The following is a 19,547-nucleotide window of genomic DNA, read 5'->3' as shown; positions in this document are numbered from 1 at the left end:
CGCTGGGCCAGAAGGAGCTGGGGCCGGTCAGTTCCTTCAGCCCGCGTCAGTGGGGCACAGGCCAGCTCAGGACCAAGTCATCAGCCTCCTGCTGTCCCCCCACAAGCCCCTCCGAGCCCCTCCTGGTGCTGGCCATGGTGTCTCCTGCCGTTTCTATCCCATATGCATCTGCCTAACCTCACCCACAGGTCCCTGCCCCCTCCCGGCTGGGACTCCGCCTCCTCAGAGGAAGAGGAGGCTGAATGGGAGGGCGGCTCCTCCCTCCAGTCCCTCTCTCTCTGGGGAACATCGGAGGGGTGCTGTGTCCAGGAAAGGACAACCAGCTCAGCGGGCAGAGGCCAGACTGCAGGAGGCCAGACAGAGGAATGCCACCCACCCCACCCTCCAGCCCCCTTGCTGGCCTCCATCAGGCCCTCCTCTGCCCCTGCCCTCCTGCTCCAGATAAGATGGTGCCTTCCAGCTGCAAACAGCTGGGGGACAGGTGGCTCACAGGATGCCAGAGGCAGAATGGGCTTCCCTGGTTCTCTGGTTTCACAGCTGGGCTCTGAGCTCCGCTGAGACAAGACCAAGGCACTCCAAGGAAACTGGCTAGGTGTCCTAGCAGGACCCAGATCAAAGCCCAAATCAATCAAATGCAGAAGCACAGAGCCAACGGGCTCCCAAAGCCCTTTCCCTCTCCTGATGGAGTGGAAACCGGAGACGGAAATCCTCCGTTTGTCAGAGCAAGGTCACCGAGGCCAAGTCCTTCGCTCCTGACTGTGGAAACCTCCCCCAAGCACCTGCACTGTCCATCCCTGAGTGTTTGCCCCACCCTCCTCCACCCACCCTCCCGGGCCCTCCCACAGTGGCCCGGCCACCAGCAGGCCGGTCACAAGGAGCTGGTGTGGTGAGTCCTGGGCTGGAAGGATGCACCAGCATAACCACCACCACCACCTCCAACCAACAGCACCTTCTCTGGCCAGGAGGCAGGGAACAGCCGCCTCCCCCAAGCAGCATCTCCAAGGGCCAGAGTTGCAGTTTTCTTCTTCTTTTTTAAAATATATTTTTATTGATTTCAGAGAGGGAAGGGAGAGGGAGAGAGAGATAGAAACATCACTGATGAGAGAGAACCATTGGTCGGCTATATGCCTCAGCACGTCCCCCACCCCTCCCACTGGAGATCGAGTCCTCAACCCTGGGCATGCGCCCTGACCGGGAATCGAACCCTGACCTCCTGGTTCATAGGGCAACACTCAACCACGAGCCACGCCAGCCAGGCTCTTGTTCTCTTTAAATAAACTAACAATGAGGGGCTAACCCACGGCCCGAGACAAACAGCTAGCTGACCCGATCATCCACACTGAGAACATGGCATGGACCGGAGGGAGGCAGCACTCACGCTACAAGGAAATGTCCTCCCTTTGCGATCTGGATCTGGGACAGTCCTCCTTCCCGTAGGGAAACGGGCCAGAGGCTGACTAGGGCCGGGGGCCCAGCTCAGCTCCGAGGCCTTCCGCTGCATTCCCTCCCCTGAACCCCATAGCACAGCCCTGCGTGGGCGGGGTCACCATCCCACCTCACAGGTGAGAGGTTAAGCAAGTCGCTCAGAAGTAATGGCATCTGGGCTGTGCAGCGCACGGGAGATTTGGCGGCGGCTGTGTGATAACAGTGGACGGAGCTGGGCAGGATCAGAGTGGGGCGGAGTGGGGGTTGGGAGGGGGGGGGGGACAAGAGGAGACCCAGATTTGCCCCGGCCCCACGGATGCTGAGTGCCCTTGACCAACTGTCTTTCACTTGACTTCTCTGGGCCTCAGTGTCTCCATCTGTAGGTGAGAGAGATGGACTCCGTGGGCCCTCGGGTCTCGGGGCCCCTGCAGTCTCTAGTTCTATTCCCCATGGACTATTCCGGGCCCCAAATCGTGTGCTTGGGCCCCCTCTACAGCCACAGAAAGGCCGAGGCTATCTGGAAGAGCACCCCGAAAACCCCTGCCCCAACACCACCCCCCCTTACCCTCATCTCTGCGGGGCTGGGGCAGGCACAGGCCACAGAGACTCAACGGGCACAGCTTCGTAACACAGACCAGTTGCCTCGCTGCAGTCCTGGGCCCTTGAGAAAGCTTGCCAGGATGCCCAGAGGACTGGCCTAGGAGCAGGACTTGGGGGCGGGGAGGGCCGCAAGGAAAAGGAGCCCTTCTCCTTAAAGAGGAGAGGGCCGTGACCCTGCTCTCCTGGCCCCGAAGACGGGCCTCTGACACCTGCAACTGCAGATGCCCAGCAGGCCCCTAGGGAGCGCTGCTACGACCTGAGCACTAATTCTGAAGGCTGGATCTCTGAGCCCAGCCTCTTGCACCTGGGAAACGGACGAGAAGGAAAATGCAAACCGAACGGACAAGGGCAGTGACCACAGTCATTTTCCAAAGACAAGCCAGGGCTCACCATTCTCCAGCCACTGCGTGACAGCCCGGCTTAACCCCTGGAGACCTAACCATGCCAGCCTTGCCTCTCACCTCCCCCTGTCCCCTTCCTGTCCCCTCCCTGGCCCCCCTCCTATGTCTGCTTGCCTCCCTCTCCCACCACCACGGCTCCCCTGTCTCCCTCCTGCCCTCTCCCCCTCCCCATGTCCCACCTGAGCTGCCCCAGTGGACTCTACCTGGGCCTGCCCGGCGCCCCCTACAGGCACTTCCCGGAAGGGCCCTGTGCAGGGCGCTCCAGCCCCGCTTGGCAGAGGCTGCACCCACCCAAGGGAACTGGGTGAGGCCCAAGGGAGCGTGGGCTGTGGAATCCCTGGTCAGCTGTGCCTGCTTCTCTCCCGCAGAGTCCGTGCCGATGGCCGTCATCATCGGGGTGGCCGTGGGAGCCGGCGTGGCCTTCCTCGTGCTCATGGCAACCATCGTGGCCTTCTGCTGTGCCCGCTCCCAGAGAAGTACGGGGGGTGAGGGGGGGGACCCGGGATCTGGGGGAGGGGGACAGAGAGAAAGCCATGCATAGGTCGCCCCGAGAGCAAGGGAGCAGGAGGCGCCCTGGTGGTGCTGGGAACTGCGGGCAGGGATGGGGCGTGGGCATCTCCATGGGAGCGGTGCTTTGCAGGCATCGGGCACATAGTGGGCACTCCTCCGAGGGGGCTGCCCTGCACTAACCCTCCCCCGACAGGGCAGTCGGCCAGCACTGGGGATGGCCCAGTGTAGCCAGAAAGAACGCTAGCAACCCCACCCTCCGAGGCCAGCGAGTCCAACCTGAAAAGCTACTGGCCACCCACACAGGAAAAGCAAAAAGGAATCCCTCTGTGCAGACTTTTACGGGCCTGCCTTCCAATCAAATCTTCCTTGGAGATCATGTGCAAGTTCCCATCCCGGACACACGCAGGCGTGTCCCATGGGACGGCAGCGCAGAGGTGGAGAGAGCGCAGGCACAGTCCTCCGGCCCCGCTTCCTCTACCTGGGAGCGTGGGCGGGGCCACAACGACCCCAGCCTCAGTTTCCCCCAGTGGGGGGTAACAGTCAGGGGGTGGGGGACGTGACTGGTGTGGCCCCACGCAGCCCTCACGCGGTGCCATGAGCATAAGGCGGGCGTGAGTCATTATAGGAAGCCTGCCCCCTCCACCCCAAGGCAGCCTTCGCTGTGGGAGAGCTGGTGCCCCCCTCACGCCCCCTCCCCTCCACGCTCAGCCGCATGGACGCCCCCAGCGCTGCAGTCTCGGGACCTCCCTCACCACTTTCTCCGTGGGAAACTCTAAGGCAGCAGATTTGAGCCAGAATTTTCTAACAAGGTGCCAACCCACGGAAAATCGGCTGCCCCCTCTAGAATGTGCCCGGCCTTCATCCTGAAAGCACTGACTCAGGAGCAGGCCCACCGCACAGCAGGGAGATCTCTGCTCTGAGCTGGAGGTTGACCAGTAGGTCCTTCCTAACAGTCAGGCGTGTGATGCTCTGACAGGGGAGCTCAGAGCCTGCTATGGGGTCAGAGAAGACCCCCAAGAAGAGGGGAGACTTCAGTAGCAGGAAAGGGCCTGGCGCTGTGTGGTGGACAAAGGGGCGAGGACAGCCTCATAAACCCCAGAAATTGCAGTGACGGGCGGAGGTGCGCGCAACCCGGAGCTCACAGGGGCAGAGCTCTTAGGCTAAGGTGACCAGACGTCCCACTTTTGGCGGGACAGTCCCGATTTTTAACCATTTGTCCCACGTCCCGCAGCGTTTTTTTAAAAAAAAAGTCCAAAAGAGCCGAAACCGGTTTGGCTCAGTGGATAGAGCGTCGGCCTGCGGACTGAAAGGTCCCAGGTTCAATTCCAGTCAAGGCCATGTACCTTGGTTGCGGGCATATCCCCAGTAGGAGGTGTGCAAGAGGCAGCTGGTCAATGTTTCTCTTTCATCGATGTTTCTCTCTATCCCTCTCTCTTCCTCTCTGTAAAAAAATCAATAAAATAAAATAATAAAATTAAAAAGTCCAAAAGATTTTAAAAGAATCTTTCCAAAAAATGGGAGTTTTTTTTTTTAAAACGCCGCAGGACAAATTGTTCAAACTCGGAACTGTCCCTCCAAAAGCGGGATGTCTGGTCACCTTATTAGGCCCAGAGCCCTCAGCTCATCTAGACAGGTAGGACGTGGTGAAGCCGCGGGGATCCGGGGCTGGAGGGTGAACTCCGAGGGGCCATGGGAGGGTGGGAGGGGTTGGCCATCTCAGGCCCGGATGCCCGGGGATGCAGATGGAACCTGTCATCGCCGCGTTCCTGTTCCGTGTCCAGATCTCAAAGGCGTGGTGTCGGCCAAGAACGACATCCGAGTGGAGATCGTCCACAAGGAGCCCGCCTCGGGCAGGGAGGGCGAGGAGCACCCCACCATCAAGCAGCTGATGGTGAGAATGCTGTCCTACCCCCCGGCCCCCGCCCCCGCCCCAACCTCTGTGCCCCCAAAGTCCTGGAGGGCAAGCCCACCGCCCCCCTGCCCCCGGAGGTGCTTCATGAAGCAGCGCATCCATCATGACATGCCCTTCCCTCCCGCTCCCATCACAGGCCGGGCGCCTGCTCTCGGCCCTCAGAGAACGGCCCTGCGTCTGCTCTGGGTTCTAAAGACTCCGGAACATCTTAGGGGCAGCCCCGGCTTGCACAGCACCTGCCCCTTGGGTCAGGAGAGAAGCCATGCCTACACAGCCACAGGATGTTGCCATAGGACTTATATTTCTACATATAAGTGTGGTCTGCGTCCCCCCAGGGGTACGGGAAGAGTTTGGTGGGGGTATGCGTTGCACCGGAGTTTGGTGGGGATATGCACTGCACCGTGCTTAGCTGCGGCCTAATTCTACATTCTCATGAGTACGAGGGGTGCTCAGCATTACGAAAATTATAGAAGGGGTACACATATGTCAAAAGTTTGGGAAACACTGTTCTACACACCTACCCCCACAGATATCACAGATAGTCAGTATATGCCCCATGTCCCAATAACCGCCCCCCCCCCTCAAAAAAAAAAAAAGTCTGCAAGAGGCATAGTTTCCTCTTCCGGAAACTGACTTGCATACCGTAAGCAAATCAGAACTTCTCCAGCTAGCCCACGCCTGCTCCTCCTCCCAGCTGTGCACACAAACCTGAAAACACGGCCAGGAAACCCTCGCGGTGGTATGCTGCTGCAGGGGGAACGATCATGGGCCGCTCCGTGCCTCAGTCTCCTCATCTGGGAAATGGGCGTGAAAGTCAGAGTCCACGGGGCCATGCTGAGGGCTCGGGGGCAAACCTCCCAGAGCCTGCGGAGCACAGCGAGCTCTCCAGAGATGCCAGCTGCTTCTGAGGTCATTCAGGTTAATTAACGCACCCACTGTGTGCTGCCTGTGTTCTGTTTTTCACCTTCGGTGTAAAGATGACCTTAGTTCTCGGAGATTCAGAGCGATGCCACTGCATTCACTCCTCCAGCACCAACGTAAGGTTGGTAACAGCCCTATTCGTAGATCAGGCACCGGCAAACCAAGGAATTAATCAAAAACATTAAGTAGGATTCCGCCTCCAAAGCACTTAGGTCCATGACCGCCATACCGAAGGCGCTGTGCCAGGTGTGCGGAGGGCGGAACGAGAAACGGGAAGTGATCCTTCTCTTCAGCATTTTGGTGTCGGTTAAGGAAGAACACTCAGTACATCTGAGTCACTGCTGTGTGGCCCACGGTCACCGTGATTGACTGCCACTCCTTCTGAACGCCTTCCCTGAGCCCGGCCCTGAGGATACCCGGCTCTGCTGCGGCCCGACCCCTGCCCACTGGTTGAGGTTCTATAATGATTGTTTTTATTGCTTTTTTTTCAGAGAGAGAGGAAGGGAGAGGGATAGAGAGAGAGAAAAACATTAATGATGAGGGAGAATCATGGATTGGCTGCCTCCTGCACATCCCTACTGGGGATCCAGCTCACAACTCGGGCATGTGCCCTGACCAGGAATCGAACCGGTGACTTCCTGGTTCATGGATCGACGCTGAGCTACACTGGCTGGGCGAGGTTCTGTAATTATTTTCCTACAGATCCATCATACTGATGAGAACACCTGTGTCTTAAACTCTGGGTACATGCCCCTTAGCACAATGCTTGTCCTGAAAATTCGGTAAACGCTCAATGAATTGAATTGAACCAGCCAAGTGAGAGCTCTGTAGGGAAGTAAGCTCAGTCTCAGAGACCTGACCCTCACGCACCCTCCCCACTCCCTCCCCCCCAACCCCCCACTCCTGAGTTCTCCTCCTGCCTCCTGTGGGCCGGGCAGTGGGAGGCAGAGACGAGTTGGCCTCTCGTCTCTGCAGATGGACCGGGGAGAGTTCCAACAAGACTCTGTCCTCAAGCAGCTGGAGGTCCTCAAAGAGGAGGAGAAGGAGTTCCAGAACCTGAAGGTAGGCGTGGCCCCGAGCTGAGGGACTGGGTGTCGCCCGGCCTTCAGCGCCGAGGGCCCCAGCCCCGGTCCAGACAGACAACGGCAGCACATAGAAGAGCGAGGCAGCGGTCACCGTGGGGACAGGTGCCTCTGCTCTCCCTAAGGTGGGGACACCCCCCCCCCATGCCCATGAGCACCTGCTGTCTCAGCCCCACACTAAGGAGGCAACGAGTTCAGGTTGAAGTCCCACCACCGTTCTCTCCCACAGCCCTTTCACAGATGCATCTGAAAACTAAGTATCCGTGTTCTGGACAAAAAGCAAAAAAAAAAAAAGTCCACAGAGTCTGGTTCTCAAAGAACCTTGCATTGTGCTGACATAACTAAAGATGCCCCGCACCCACCCTGCAGCGCCCTCCCTCCCTCTGGGCTGCCACCCGAACACCTGGCAGCCCTCTCTTCTCCGGGGTACCCCTTCCAGACCCCCCTCCCCACCTTTCTCCCCTGCTGTCCCCCCCTCCCATCTGTCCACACCCTGTCCCGGCACACGGAGCTGCCCCAGCGCCCCAGCGCCCTCTGCTGCCCAAAGCCAGGCATGGCCTGGCCACAGGACCAGCTCTCACACCCTGGCTGGCAGCCTGCCTTTCCCTCCTCCCCCCCCCCACCCCCAATTTGTTCCGTGTTTCTCGTGTCCATACTCTTGCAGTTCTGTCCCTGGATTGATGCCTCTGAACTCTGAGGTTGGACCGGCCCCATCAGAGACTGGTGTCCTGGGAGGTGGGAGAGGGGGGGATGCGAGCACCTCACTTGGGAGCACCTCACTTTCTCAGCCAGTGAGACTCCAGGGTCCCAGGTAAGGAAGGCCGGCTCAGCCTAGGAAGCTCAGCCCAGCCTGCCCGCCCCTGACGCTGCTCCCCTCTGCTCTGCCCCCCACCCCAGGACCCCACCAACGGCTACTACAGCGTCAACACCTTCAAGGAGCACCACTCCACGCCCACCATCTCGCTGTCCAGCTGCCAGCCGGACCTGCGCCCCACGGGCAAGCAGCGCGTGCCCACGGGCATGTCCTTCACCAACATCTACAGCACCCTGAGCGGCCAGGCCCGCCTCTATGACTACAGCCAGAGGTTCGTGCTGGGCATGGGCAGCTCGTCCATCGAGCTCTGCGAGCGCGAGTTCCAGCGGGGCTCCCTCAGCGACAGCAGCTCCTTCCTGGACACGCAGTGCGACAGCAGCGTCAGCAGCAGCGGCAAGCAGGACGGCTACGTGCAGTTCGACAAGGCCAGCAAGGCCTCGGCCTCCTCCTCCCACCACTCCCAGTCCTCCTCGCAGAACTCCGACCCCAGCCGGCCCCTGCAGCGGCGGATGCAGACTCACGTCTGAGGATCTGAGGGTCGCGAGGTCCAGCCAGCGCGGGCAGGGAGGAGGGGGGAGGGAGGAAGGGTGGAACTGGGGTCACTGCGCATCCTGGCTCTCCAGATTACACAGGGACTTTGCAGAGGACCCCCGAACCGGCAGCCTCCAGGACGGCCCGAGCGCCTCTGCCACCTCACCACCCTCCTGCGAAGCCCCGATCAAGCACAAACCTGGGTCCCCAGCGGCCTCGGCAGAGGCGCGAGAGACGGGGGTGCCAGGGGAGGCAGGAGGACGCAGATGAGCCCCGTGCTCCCTGCAGGACGCTGGTTGGTCCCCAGCCCTTTCCTGGAGGCCCCTCCCTAGCGCCCCTCCCACAGGCACTAGAGGCAGCTAGAACTTTGCTTTGGTGAAAACTGCCAATCACTCTCCAGGCTCCCCGTGAGCTCTGCCCCTTGCTGCCCAAAAGCTCTCCCCACTGCGCCTGTGCCCCTGTCCAAAGCCAGGGAGAAGAGGAGGCAGAAGGCTTGCCCCGGACTCGGAGCTGCCCCGGCGCCCCAGCGCCCTCTGCTGCCCAGAGCCAGGCATGGCCTGGCCACAGGACCAGCTCTCACACACTGGCTGGCAGCCTGACCCCACCCCCAATATGTTCCGTGTTTCTCGTGTCCATGCTCTTGTAGTTCTGTCCCTGGACTGATGCCTCTGAACTCTGAGGTGGGACCGGCCCCATCAGAGACTGGTGTCCTGGGAGGTGGGGGAGGAGGGGATGCGAGCACCTCACCTGGGGAGCACCTCACCTGACACACCCCTTTCCTCCCAGGCTATGAGCCTCATCCTCTCCCACCCGCCATGCTTTGCATTGTCCCCTCTCCTCTCCCGCCTCATCTGAGTTCCTACAAGGGGGTGCGAGTGCTTCTCTGGTCACAGGACGGTGTTTCCCGGGAGAGGTAGGCTTGAGGGGACTAGAGGCCAGGGCTTTAGGATAACAAGACGGACTTTCTCGGCCAGTGAGACTCCAGGGCCCCGGATCCACACCAGGAGCAGTGGCCCTGTCTTCAGGGAGACAGACTCTGTGGACTAGAGAGAAACCCCATCGGCGCCTCCCCGCTCCTGCTCAGCACCTGAGAATAAATGTTAGGGTTGTTCCTCCTGCACATTCGTTCCTCCCTTTTGTTCCCGCACGGCCAGGCCACGGGAGGAACCCAACGCCCTGGGGCCCACGGCTCTTTGCCCTCGTTTGATTCGACTTTCCTAGACAATGAAGGCAGCCCGTCGCGCTGGTTGTGGTGGCAGCCCGGAGCTCCCAACCAGGAGGGGTGCAAAAGGAGGACTCACCAAGCACCCGGCTCATGCCGTGTTTCAGCTCAGAGGCCACGTGGCCCTGCTGGGGCCCGGAGGGTCACTGGAGCTCTTTCCGAAGCACTCTGCAAAGGGAAGTGGCCTTCTTTGGGGGTTCAGGGGAGGAGGCCCTCTTCAGAGAATCAATGGCATCAAAAACCACAGCCCCCCAAGACTCGAACCACACCCCAAGGGTGGGCGGCCTTGCTTGGGTGGGAGGCTTGCTGTCTTGACAGAAGAGGGGAAGGGGTGGGTGCACAGAGGCAAGTTGTAGAGGGCTCATTCGGAGAGCAGGAGTCCAATGGAACATTGGAGACCCCAAAGGGTCCCTAAGGTTGGAGTTCCCCGCACATTTTAGACCCTTCTCCAACTCCCCCGTAGCCCTGACCATCATGGGAACCTCCACCACAAAGGTCTGTGTTTCTTCCCACACACCGAGTCCTCGGATGGCCCCAACCCACAGGTTTGCCAGCTGCCCTCTTAGCACCTCCTCCCGGGAGGATATGTCAGTTTCCACACGTTTCCTGTCAGCGCAGAGCTCCCAGGGCCCCGGATGGCTTCCCTTGCAGCCCCCAAGCCCGAGGGAGAAGAAACGGATGAGAAGTAGAAGCATACACCCCAGCCCCGTATCCTGCTTCTCGTAACATTCCGGCCTCGCCCAAATGCCGGGGCATTGGCCCCTGAGCACCCTAGGTTAATCTTGGTGAGACTTCTCCTTTCCATGTATGTGCTGCCTTTGCCAAAAGGGAACAAGAGCCCCGGACCAGATGCAAAAGGCCTTGGTGTGCCAGACAGAATAAGGAAGGGTGACTTCCGAGGGTTCGCCCATTCATTGGTCTGGTCTTCCCCGCCCTGGACATGGGTGGGAAGTCTGCCTCCTAACCCCCACCACAGCCTTCCTTGCCCCTTGCCCTCTGCTCCTCCCTCCCACACACACACACACACACACACCCATACACAGCTTTCATAATGGGGTGAAGGCGCCCATTCTTTCCGGAAACCCAAGGTTATGACTCAGAATCGCCAGAAGCACAGGGAAGAAAGCTGGTCTCCCGTCCTCCGGCGGGCACTCCCCGAGGAAGAAGGTGGACTGTCGTGGGAGGGAACAGAGTCCAGACTCAGCCAGCCCATGCCCAACGCCCTGAGTCCCTCCAACGTACAAACACAGCAAAGGCGGCCGAAGGGACGGGAGGTCAGGGGCAAGGCCTTGGCGAAAGCTGTGTGTGTGTGTGTGTGTGTGTGTGTGTGTGGCAGGGAGCAGGGGAAAATGAGCAGCATCCGGGCTTCTGGAATGTTGAGGCATTGGGAAGGGCATCCCTCCATTGTCTCCAGCCCTACGTACTTCTCCCACGGGAGCGAGCATGCAAAAAAGCTGGTAAAGGAAGCTCCTTGCCGAGACCGGTTTGGCTCAGTGGTTAGAGCGTCGGCCCGCGGACTGAAAGGTCCCAGGTTCGATTCTGGTCAAGGGCATGTACCTTGGTTGCGGGCACATCCCCAGTAGAAGGTGTGCAAGAGGCAGCTGATCGATGAATCTCTCCCATCGATGTTTCTAACTCTCTATCCCTCTCTCTTCCTCTCTGTAAAAAAAATCAATAAAATACATTTAAAAACAAACGAACAAACAAACAAACAAACTTTAAAGCCATGGGTAGCCCTGAATTCCCCTGTAGGTGGTTTCAAATGAACTGAAATGAGTCTGCATTGGTACCCTTACTGAATGCCCACAGTTCGACCAAGTCTGGCCATCTCACAGGCAAGGGAATGAGGCTTAGAGAGAGGCCAAGAGACTGGCCCGAGGTCCCAGAGCGAGCGGGTGGCACACAGGAGATTTCAACACCCGCGATTTCCTCTGTAACATGTGTAGCGACTCAAGGCCACGTTCATCGGAGACGGTGATGAACCGGCCCGTGGTCAAGGCCATCTGCCTGCACCCGCTCTGAGGTGGCCGAGCCGGGACGGGAGGCGGGGGGACGGGAGGCGGGGCTGGTGTCCTCCACCTCCAGTCCCCGAATGACCTGGACAGACCACAGCTCCCCCGGAAAACAAAGCTATTCAGTGTATCAGATCCCCCACCCCCTCCCCGACCAAGGCCAGTGTCCAGTTCGCTGATAGTTTTTAAATTCGCTGCTGGCTCCGAGTCCCTGGCCGGGAGCCCGGTTTCTCCTTCTCAGGCTCGCTATCAGTCTGCAGAGGCCAGAGTTGTTTCCACCACCTCTGCAGCTTTCCCCGGGCAGGAAGTGCTGTCGCTGGAGGAGCCGAGGACCGCCTGGGATCCGGGCCTGGCCCGGCCTACGGACACCGGCGCTGCAGAGCCAGGGGCCCCGGGGTTTCCGGAGCGAAGGGACGCGGGGACACGGCAGCAAGCACGCTGCGGTCCTTGGGGGTCGCATTTCTGTCTTCCCGTCGGTATGGGAAGGCGTACAGACTGTGGATGGCGTTTGCTGTCTAGGAATCACCCCAAAAATCCCAAGGTACATGCCCCAAGTTCAAGGAGCTCTTCCCGGGTACTGTGTGTGGCATGTGATGGCACCAGAAAAGAAGACCAATGCTGGCCCTAACTGGTTCAGCTCAGCAGATAGAAAGCGTCCACCTGCGGACTCAAGGGTACCGGGTTCGATTCCCGTCAAGGGCATGTACCTTGGTTGCGGGCACATCCCCAGTGGGGGGTGTGCAGGAGGCAGCTGATCGATGTTTCTCTCTCGTCGATGTTTCTAACTCTCTATCCCTCTCCCTTCCTCTCTGTAAAAAATTGATTTAAAAAATATATTAAAAAAAAAAAAAAAAAGGCCAAGGCCGTCCTGCAATCAGTGTCTTCTCTAGGAAGTTTCCCTATCGGAGAAACTCTCTATTAAAATAAAAGCATACAGATTTAAATAAAAACTAGCCTCCTGTGCATAGAGGTGCTTGTCAAACATTCCACTCGGTGTGCCTACCTGAAGGAGCCAAACACGTAGACGCCAACCTCTGTGACGTCTCAACCAAGCCTTGAATGTGACTTCCCCTTTAAAAAAAAAAAAAAAAAAAGTCTCTCAGGAGCCACTTACCTGAATTGTTTTTCCGATGTGACCACATGCCGGCCATCTGCTGGGCGAACATCAAAACCCTCAGCAGCCTTGGGGAGATCGATCGCTGACAGAGACCTCTCCGCCTGACCTTTGCTTCCCACATCCAGTAAGGCTCCCAAGGCCTTTTCCCTGACTCCCTCCCCTTCGGTCTTCCTGACAAGGCCATCAGCTGAGAAGAATTGAGGAAATTTCAAGCTACCCTTCTTTCTAAAAATAAGGACATGTTTTTCCCGGTGAATCCATTGTTGATGTGGGAGCGGACCCTCCATTTTCCCCCCCGGCTGCTGGTCCTCCCGGTTCCCTCTCCCCGCCCCTTTGTGAGTTGGTCTCTGAGATTCACGGAAATCTTTCATTACCACGGGTCCTGCAGTTTTACTCCCGCCCTGGCCCTCGTCTCTTTTGTTTTTAAATAAATTTTTATTGATATCAGAGAAAAAAAGAGAGAGAGAGAGAGAGAGAGAGAGAGAGAGAGAGAGAGAGAGAGAGAGGAAAGAGAGGGAGGGAGAGAGAGATCAATGATAAGAGAGAATCACTAATTGGCTGGCTGCCTTCTGCACTTCCCCTCCCAACCCCCAGTAGGGGCAGAGCCCGCAACCTGGGCATGTTCCCTGACCAGGAATGGAACTGTGACCTCCAGGTTCATAGGTTAATGCTCAACCAATCACTGAGCCACGCAAGCCGGGCTTAGGCCTCGTCTTTAAAAGGCCGTTGGTAAACGGCATTGACCGTGGTCTGCACCCCTGGTGCCGACAGGCGCTTGCCACTCCATGTTCCCAGCTCTCGCCTCTGGAGCAGTCCGCTGAGCCTCCCCACAGGGCTGGGGCCTCCTCCACCCCAGGCCACCGGTGCTCCCGGAGCCCGCAGACCGGGAGGTCAGCCACGCAAAGGCATCTAGCTCCTTCAGCTCCTTCTTAACCTCGAAGCCCTGGGGATTGTCTCCAATTGCCATGACAGCACTTAAGGGTGCCCTTTATAGCTGTCTTTCTTGGGGTGAATCTAAAGTTCTAGATTCAAAGACAAGGTAGGCCAGTGTTTCCCAACCTTCTCTCATGATGAGAATCACCTGGTGGAGTTGTTAAAACACAGATTCCTGAATCCCAATTAAGAAGTGCTAAACTAGAATTTTTGAGAACATATAGGTAAAATTGCATACCTAACTTAGTGCTCTGTATATAACATCTGTGTTAGAGCACTAGTTAAGTATACAATTTTACCTATATGTTCCCAAAAATTCTAGTTTAGCACTTCTTAGTTGGGATTCAGGAATCTGTGTTTTAACAACTCCACCAGGTGATTCTCATCATGAGAGAAGGTTGGGAAACACTGAGGTAGGCGACATCTCAGGAAACAGGATTTGGGAGGATTGGGGTGTTCGTAAGTGAAGCTCCTGTGACATCTGCCCCTAGTGATGCCAGAGGAGAAGTGCTGCTTGGGATAGGACCCGAATACAGGGAGTCTCCCCTGGAAGGTCACCCCAAAGTCAGGTCCAGGTCACCCCAACTCCCCACCAGGTCAAGTTCGGGTGGACTACATTAAAGACACCACCTTTGCCTGCCTTGTAAGGAAATGGAAAGGGCCCGGGTCTCGATGCCCACGGATTAGAGAATGCATTGGCGACAGTAATGAACTGGGAAGAAATGCTGAGGAAAGAAGGCAGCAGGCACAGCACGAGGTGCCTAAGGATTCGGGGCTTCCCTAGAAGAGCTTTCAGATGAGAATCCCTATTTGGCTTCTCACCGGAAGTTTCTCTCGCTCTCCTGCCACGCAGGCCACGCCAGCGGGGCACAGCCCACGGAGAAAGGGAACTCACAAATGGCTTTCTGAAGTTAGGGCTGAGACGCCCCAAAAGGTCAGAGGGTGGAGACATCTCGCCGACTGAGACTGTCTCCCCTCACCCTTCCGCAGAGAGAGTCTCCCCACTAATTTCCACTCTTGCGATTTCTCCCCCTCAGAGACAGAAACCCATTGTCAAGCAGGAGAAGATACTGTTTAAGCGTTCGAGTCGGTGATTATGTAAACAGTGCTTGAGGGAGACTCGGAGTAATAGATGGTTCTGCAATAGCTTAGTTCAGGGATTCCAACTTCAATCCCCTAGCGTGATTTCAACATCGGAGCCTTCTCTCATTCCCTCCACCCGACTCCACCTTCCCAGGCTTGCAAGATTCCTGAGAGGAAGCCATGGCTCTGTTGAGGGGAGGGTGCCCTCGAAAATGTTCCGTTTCCCCCCCGGGAACCTGGAATCTGCCTTCCAGTGTTCATTTTTCCCTAGAAACTTCTGTCAGATCCTCTGTGCTCCCCCTCGCAGACAGGACTGTGATCTCTCCCACCCGATCCCAGTCCTGTGTACCCACTGACGTAAAGGAGCGGAGCCTTCTGGTATATGTGGGCTCTTCCCCATATCTGACATCTGAGACTCGAGCTTCATGTCCTCGGTGCAAAATCCCCAAGACCTCTAACCAGAGAGGTAACCTTGTTGAGGAAGAACTGGAATGGCAAACGGGCTGTAACTACACACACACACACACACACACACACACACACACACACATCCTTCCTTAAACTTCTAAGCTGGAAGAATTTCCCTCGAACCACGCCTGGCCCGGAACCACGGGAATGCTCAAAGCTAACGCAGAGCTTTCCGAAGCTGTGATTCAGGCGCCTGGAAAGATCAGAAGGTTGAGACATCCAACGCACGGAGGTGGTCTCCTCACCCTCCGTTTAGGGACCTACTGTGTGTGGTACGTCTGTGCCGAGGTGCCATCAAAATAAATAACATCTCCCCAAACCCCGAAGGAAAGGCGTCTGCCTTCAACATGAAAATCACTCCCAGAGGGCAGTCTGACCTCACCTCGCAGCTCATTGTTTGGTTATGCAAAGCCTGCCTTGGGGTCATTTCGCTGGTGTCTTACCCTTCCTTCCTCTGCTAGTGGGTGACAAAGGCTTTTGGGTCCGCAGAAAAGGTCACTCTGGGCAACGAGTTGACCCTCCAGCTGTCCCCTCACCCGATCCGTCGTCCCCTTTCTGGAATTGTCCACGATGCAAGGCAGCTTTCCAGTCTCATGTTGATGTCACACTTTATAGTCTACACAGGGCACCCATTCAAGCCTTGAGACCTCACGCATGCGCTATCACTGGCAGCTGGAAGAGGAGAGGCCCTCTGGGCTGATGACCGGAGGGCTGATGGCAGGAGGGCGGGGGGTCGAACCCACGTGGCATCCCACCGCCTGCAGTGGTTGTGGGCATCCCACACCTTTTCCTGCCTCACAGACCTGCTCCAAGCTCACACTTTTCATAGACTAGTCATCCTGGGAGAGGGTGGGGGAGTGCTTATGTCCTTAGAAAATGAAAATAAAGCCAAAGCCGGTTTGGCTCAGTGGTAGAGCGCCGGCCTACGGACTGAAAGGTCCCAGGTTCGATCCTGGTCAAGGGCATGTACCTTGGTTGTGGGCACATCCCCAGTGGGGGGTGTGCAGGAGGCAGCTGATCGGTGTTTCTCTCTCATCGATGGTTCTAGCTTTCTATCCCTCTCTCTTCCTCTCTGTAAAAACTCAATAATAATAATTAAAAAATAAGAAGAAGAAAGAAAGAAGACCCGAAGTGTCCAAAAGGAAGGCACACCATCCGATGGGAACACAGTCTCTCCTTGCAGAACTCTGGCTGAGCTGGGGGCGGGAAATCCCTTCTCTCCCCAGGCTTCTGCGCAGGGCAAGGCTTATAGGATCTACAAGGAGGGACAGATTTCTGTCCCTTCCCTGCGTCCAGATCTGGTCCCCAGGCCCCCAGGAGGGGAGGGGGGGATCCCCCACAGAACACGCTGCTGCCGCTGCCGGGCAGGCTCCACCTCGGGTGAGGCGTGCCCTGGCCAAAGCCCAGAGGCCTCGGTCAGCAGCGACCATTGCTGCCAGGTTCCCACGGTCCCCGAGCCGGCCCGCGCCCTCCGGCCAGCGCATGCGTACTGAGCTGCCCCTCCGCGCCCGGGAGGGCGGGGCCCGCGGTGCCGGCTTTGCCTCCCGCGCCTGCGCCTGGCTAACGCCGCTCCAGGATGCGGGGGGGATTAGAATGGGCTTTGCTCGCAGACGGGGAAGTGGAGAGACGCGTGAGGTCATCCCGGAGTCTAGACTGCTAGGGCAGGGGTTCTGAGAGCTCATTCACATTCCAGATCCCTGAGCCCCAGCGCGCTGGGCGAGACCCAAAAACCTGCATTCCTTTTTTTTTTTTTTCTTTTAAGATATTTTTTATTCATTTTTTACAGAGAGGAAGGGAGAAGGATAGAGAGCTAGAAACATCGATGAGAGAGAATCATCGATCAGCTGCCTCCTGCACACCCCCAACTGGGGATGTGCCTGCAACCAATGTACATGCCCTTGACCGGAATCGAACTTGGTACCTTTCAGTCTGCAGGCCATCGCTCTATCCACTGAGCCAAACCGGTTTTGGCAAAACCTGCATTCTTAAGTCACCTCCAGATAACACTGCAGGCAAGTAGCGGTCTGTGGCTGGGCCCACGCTCTGATTTCCAGAAACGTAGGAATGGGGAGCCTGGACGCGGAGACATGAGGGTCCCCACTTAAGGACAGGGAGAGCTGGTGTAGGACCCAGACTGGGGGGCTTGGGCCCCACCGCGTGCCCCTCCTGCTGCCTTCCTGCCCCCTTCCAGGCTGGGAGGCAGGCAGATCACTCCCATGGCCAGGCTAACGGCGGGATGAAAGTCCCTCTCTCAGGACCAAGGAGCCCCACCCAGCCACGCCACATCGGAGCTCTGGGCCCAGCCCTGACTCGTGGCCAGGACAAAGCTGAGCCCACACACACACACACACACACACCCCAAGGGAACTGTGGACGGTGTGGGTGTGTGTACCCCATCCTTGGACACACTCTTGTCTGCAGGCAGTCATGAAGGAGTGTGTATGCCATCACAGGCATAACCCAACAAGAATGTAAAATGCTCCCGCCCTGTCTGGTTTGGCTCAGTGGATAGAGCGTCAGCCTGCGGACTGAAGGATCCCGGGTTCGATTCCAGCCAAGGGCATGTACCTTGGTTGCGGGCACATCCCCAGTGGGGGGGGTGCAGGAGGCAGCTGATGGATGTTTCTATCTCCTGTCCCTCTCTCTTCCTCTCTGCAAAAAAATCAATAAAATATATTTAATTTTTTTTTTTAAGTAAAATGCCTCCGTGTCTACAGGTGTGTGTGTGTGCATCTGGGGAGCCTGAGCCATCCATGTGTATTGGATTCTGGCTCAAGTACAGGCATGTTCAGTACTGGGGTAGTGAGCCGAAACCGGTTTGGCTCAGCGGTAGAGCTTCGGTCTGCGGACTGAAAGGTCCCAGGTTCGATTCCGGTCAAGGGCATGTACTTTGGTTGCAGGCACATCCCCGGTAGCAGGTGTGCAAGAGGCAGCTGGTCGATGTCTCTCTCTCATCGATGTTTCTAGCTCTCTAGCTCTCTACCTTCCTCTCTGTAAAAAAAAAAAAAAAAAAAAATCAATAAAATATATTTTTTTAAAAAGTAAGGAGCAGTGACCCGGGTCTAGGACAACTGGATCCTGTGTGCTCACAGACACTCTCCATGGCCCTGGATGGGGAAATCGATATTCCTCGTGAGCAGCGGCATGGGAGAGGAGAGCGGAGATCCCTGTGCCCGCGCCCCCACACTCCGCACCCCCAGCCAAACCCCGTGGGGGGCCCTCTTTGCTTTCAGAACGCCCTGCCCCCTCTCCCGTGGAGGGAGAGCAGCTAGCGAGTATCTCTGCCAGGTCCCACCCCCTGCGGGGTCCTGGGGATCATTCTGTGGGCCAACCCTGTCACGAGGTGTCCCTTTCCTCTGATCCTCCCGATCTCTGAGCTTTCCTCTCGGTCCTGTCCCGGCCCGGCCTCAAAACCTCAGGCTGCAGCTCTTTCCGAGAAAGCCAGGCACACAGCTGTGAGCCCCATTCCCTGGGAGGGGGGAGGGGAGGGGGAGGGGAGGGTCCGAGCTCTCCCTCCTCGCCCCAGATGTACAGAAACAGCTGTGGGGTGGCAGGAAGCCCAGCTGGCAGCTCCGAGGGGCTTGGAAAGATGGAGAACATGGAGGGGAGAGACGGGCAAAAGGCAGGATTATCACGATTCTGGACACCCGTGGAGGGGGAGGGGCATCTCACACACTCCCCCACACACACCCAACCCTCCCCCCCACCCTCCCCCACCCTCCCCCGCTGGCCTGGCAACTCACTGGCAGACCTCGCCAAATCCCCTAGCTGCTCCCCGGGCCCTGCCCATCCCGATCTTGGCAGGGCCTTGCGTTGTGTGATTCCCAGTTCATCTGAGAAGGAAAACTTGGCTTCCTCCATCTGACTCCACCCCTGTCCTCAGACACGGCCCTGCACGGGATTTCTGAAAGCTCAAGCCGGCGGCGAGAGAAAGGAAGGAAGGTGGGAGAGGGTCCGGCCCCTCCTATGGGGCATCCTCTAGGAAGCGAACCAGGATGCAGGATGCCAGGGCGGTGTCTGGCAGGTAGGGCCGCTCCGGGCACCACCTGCTTGCCTCCTACACGCCAACGTGACAGTGTATGACTTGGCACCGAGCACCGGCCTCAAAAAGTGAATTTCCTGCCGAAACCGGTTTGGCTCAGTGGATAGAGCGTCGGTCTGCGGACTGAAAGGTCCGGGGTTCGATTCTGGTCAGGGGCATGTACATTGGTTGCGGGCACATTCCCAGTAGGGGGTATGCAGGAGCAGCTGGTTGATGTTTCTCTCTCATCGACATTTCTAGCTCTCTATCTCTCTCCCTTCCTCTCTGTAAAAAAATCAATAAAAATATATTTAAAAAGAAAAAAAAAAGTGAATTTCCTGAGTGACCGTGGCCTGCTCTGGGTCCCACGGCCTTTCATGAGCCTGTCCACTGCCGGAGAGCGACCCATCACTGCGGCCCACCACCCACCCACCCACGATCCCCTTTCCTCCCCCCCGCCCCCCAATCTGAAAGGACACTGGATACCACAACTGC

At 57.6% G+C, this 19,547-nt stretch overlaps 1 protein-coding gene across 4 annotated transcripts in view; it reads left to right on the top strand.

The window, feature by feature from the left end:
- The window catches only part of KIRREL3 (kirre like nephrin family adhesion molecule 3), a 442,298-nt gene extending 432,986 nt beyond the window's left edge, over positions 1-9,312 (top strand). For 2 of the 4 annotated variants that reach the window (XM_084867577.1, XM_084867578.1), the window contains 4 exons: positions 2,795-2,902; positions 4,718-4,827; positions 6,745-6,831; positions 7,749-9,312. In XM_084867577.1, coding sequence (XP_084723703.1) covers positions 2,795-2,902; positions 4,718-4,827; positions 6,745-6,831; positions 7,749-8,192 — 749 coding nt within the window. In that variant the 3' untranslated portion in view covers positions 8,193-9,312. The remainder of the gene's footprint in view (positions 1-2,794; positions 2,903-4,717; positions 4,828-6,744; positions 6,832-7,748) is intronic. The other 2 variants (XM_084867579.1, XM_084867580.1) reach the window with 1 other exon arrangement.
- Positions 9,313-19,547: the final 10,235 nt, after the last annotated feature.

The sequence above is a fragment of the Pipistrellus hanaki genome (genome assembly GCF_964339955.1).
Source record: "Pipistrellus hanaki genome assembly, chromosome: 19".
Lineage (NCBI taxonomy): Eukaryota > Metazoa > Chordata > Mammalia > Chiroptera > Vespertilionidae > Pipistrellus > Pipistrellus hanaki.
The sequence above is the reverse complement of the archived record's forward strand: the minus strand, read 5'-3'. Positions and strand labels throughout refer to the sequence as shown.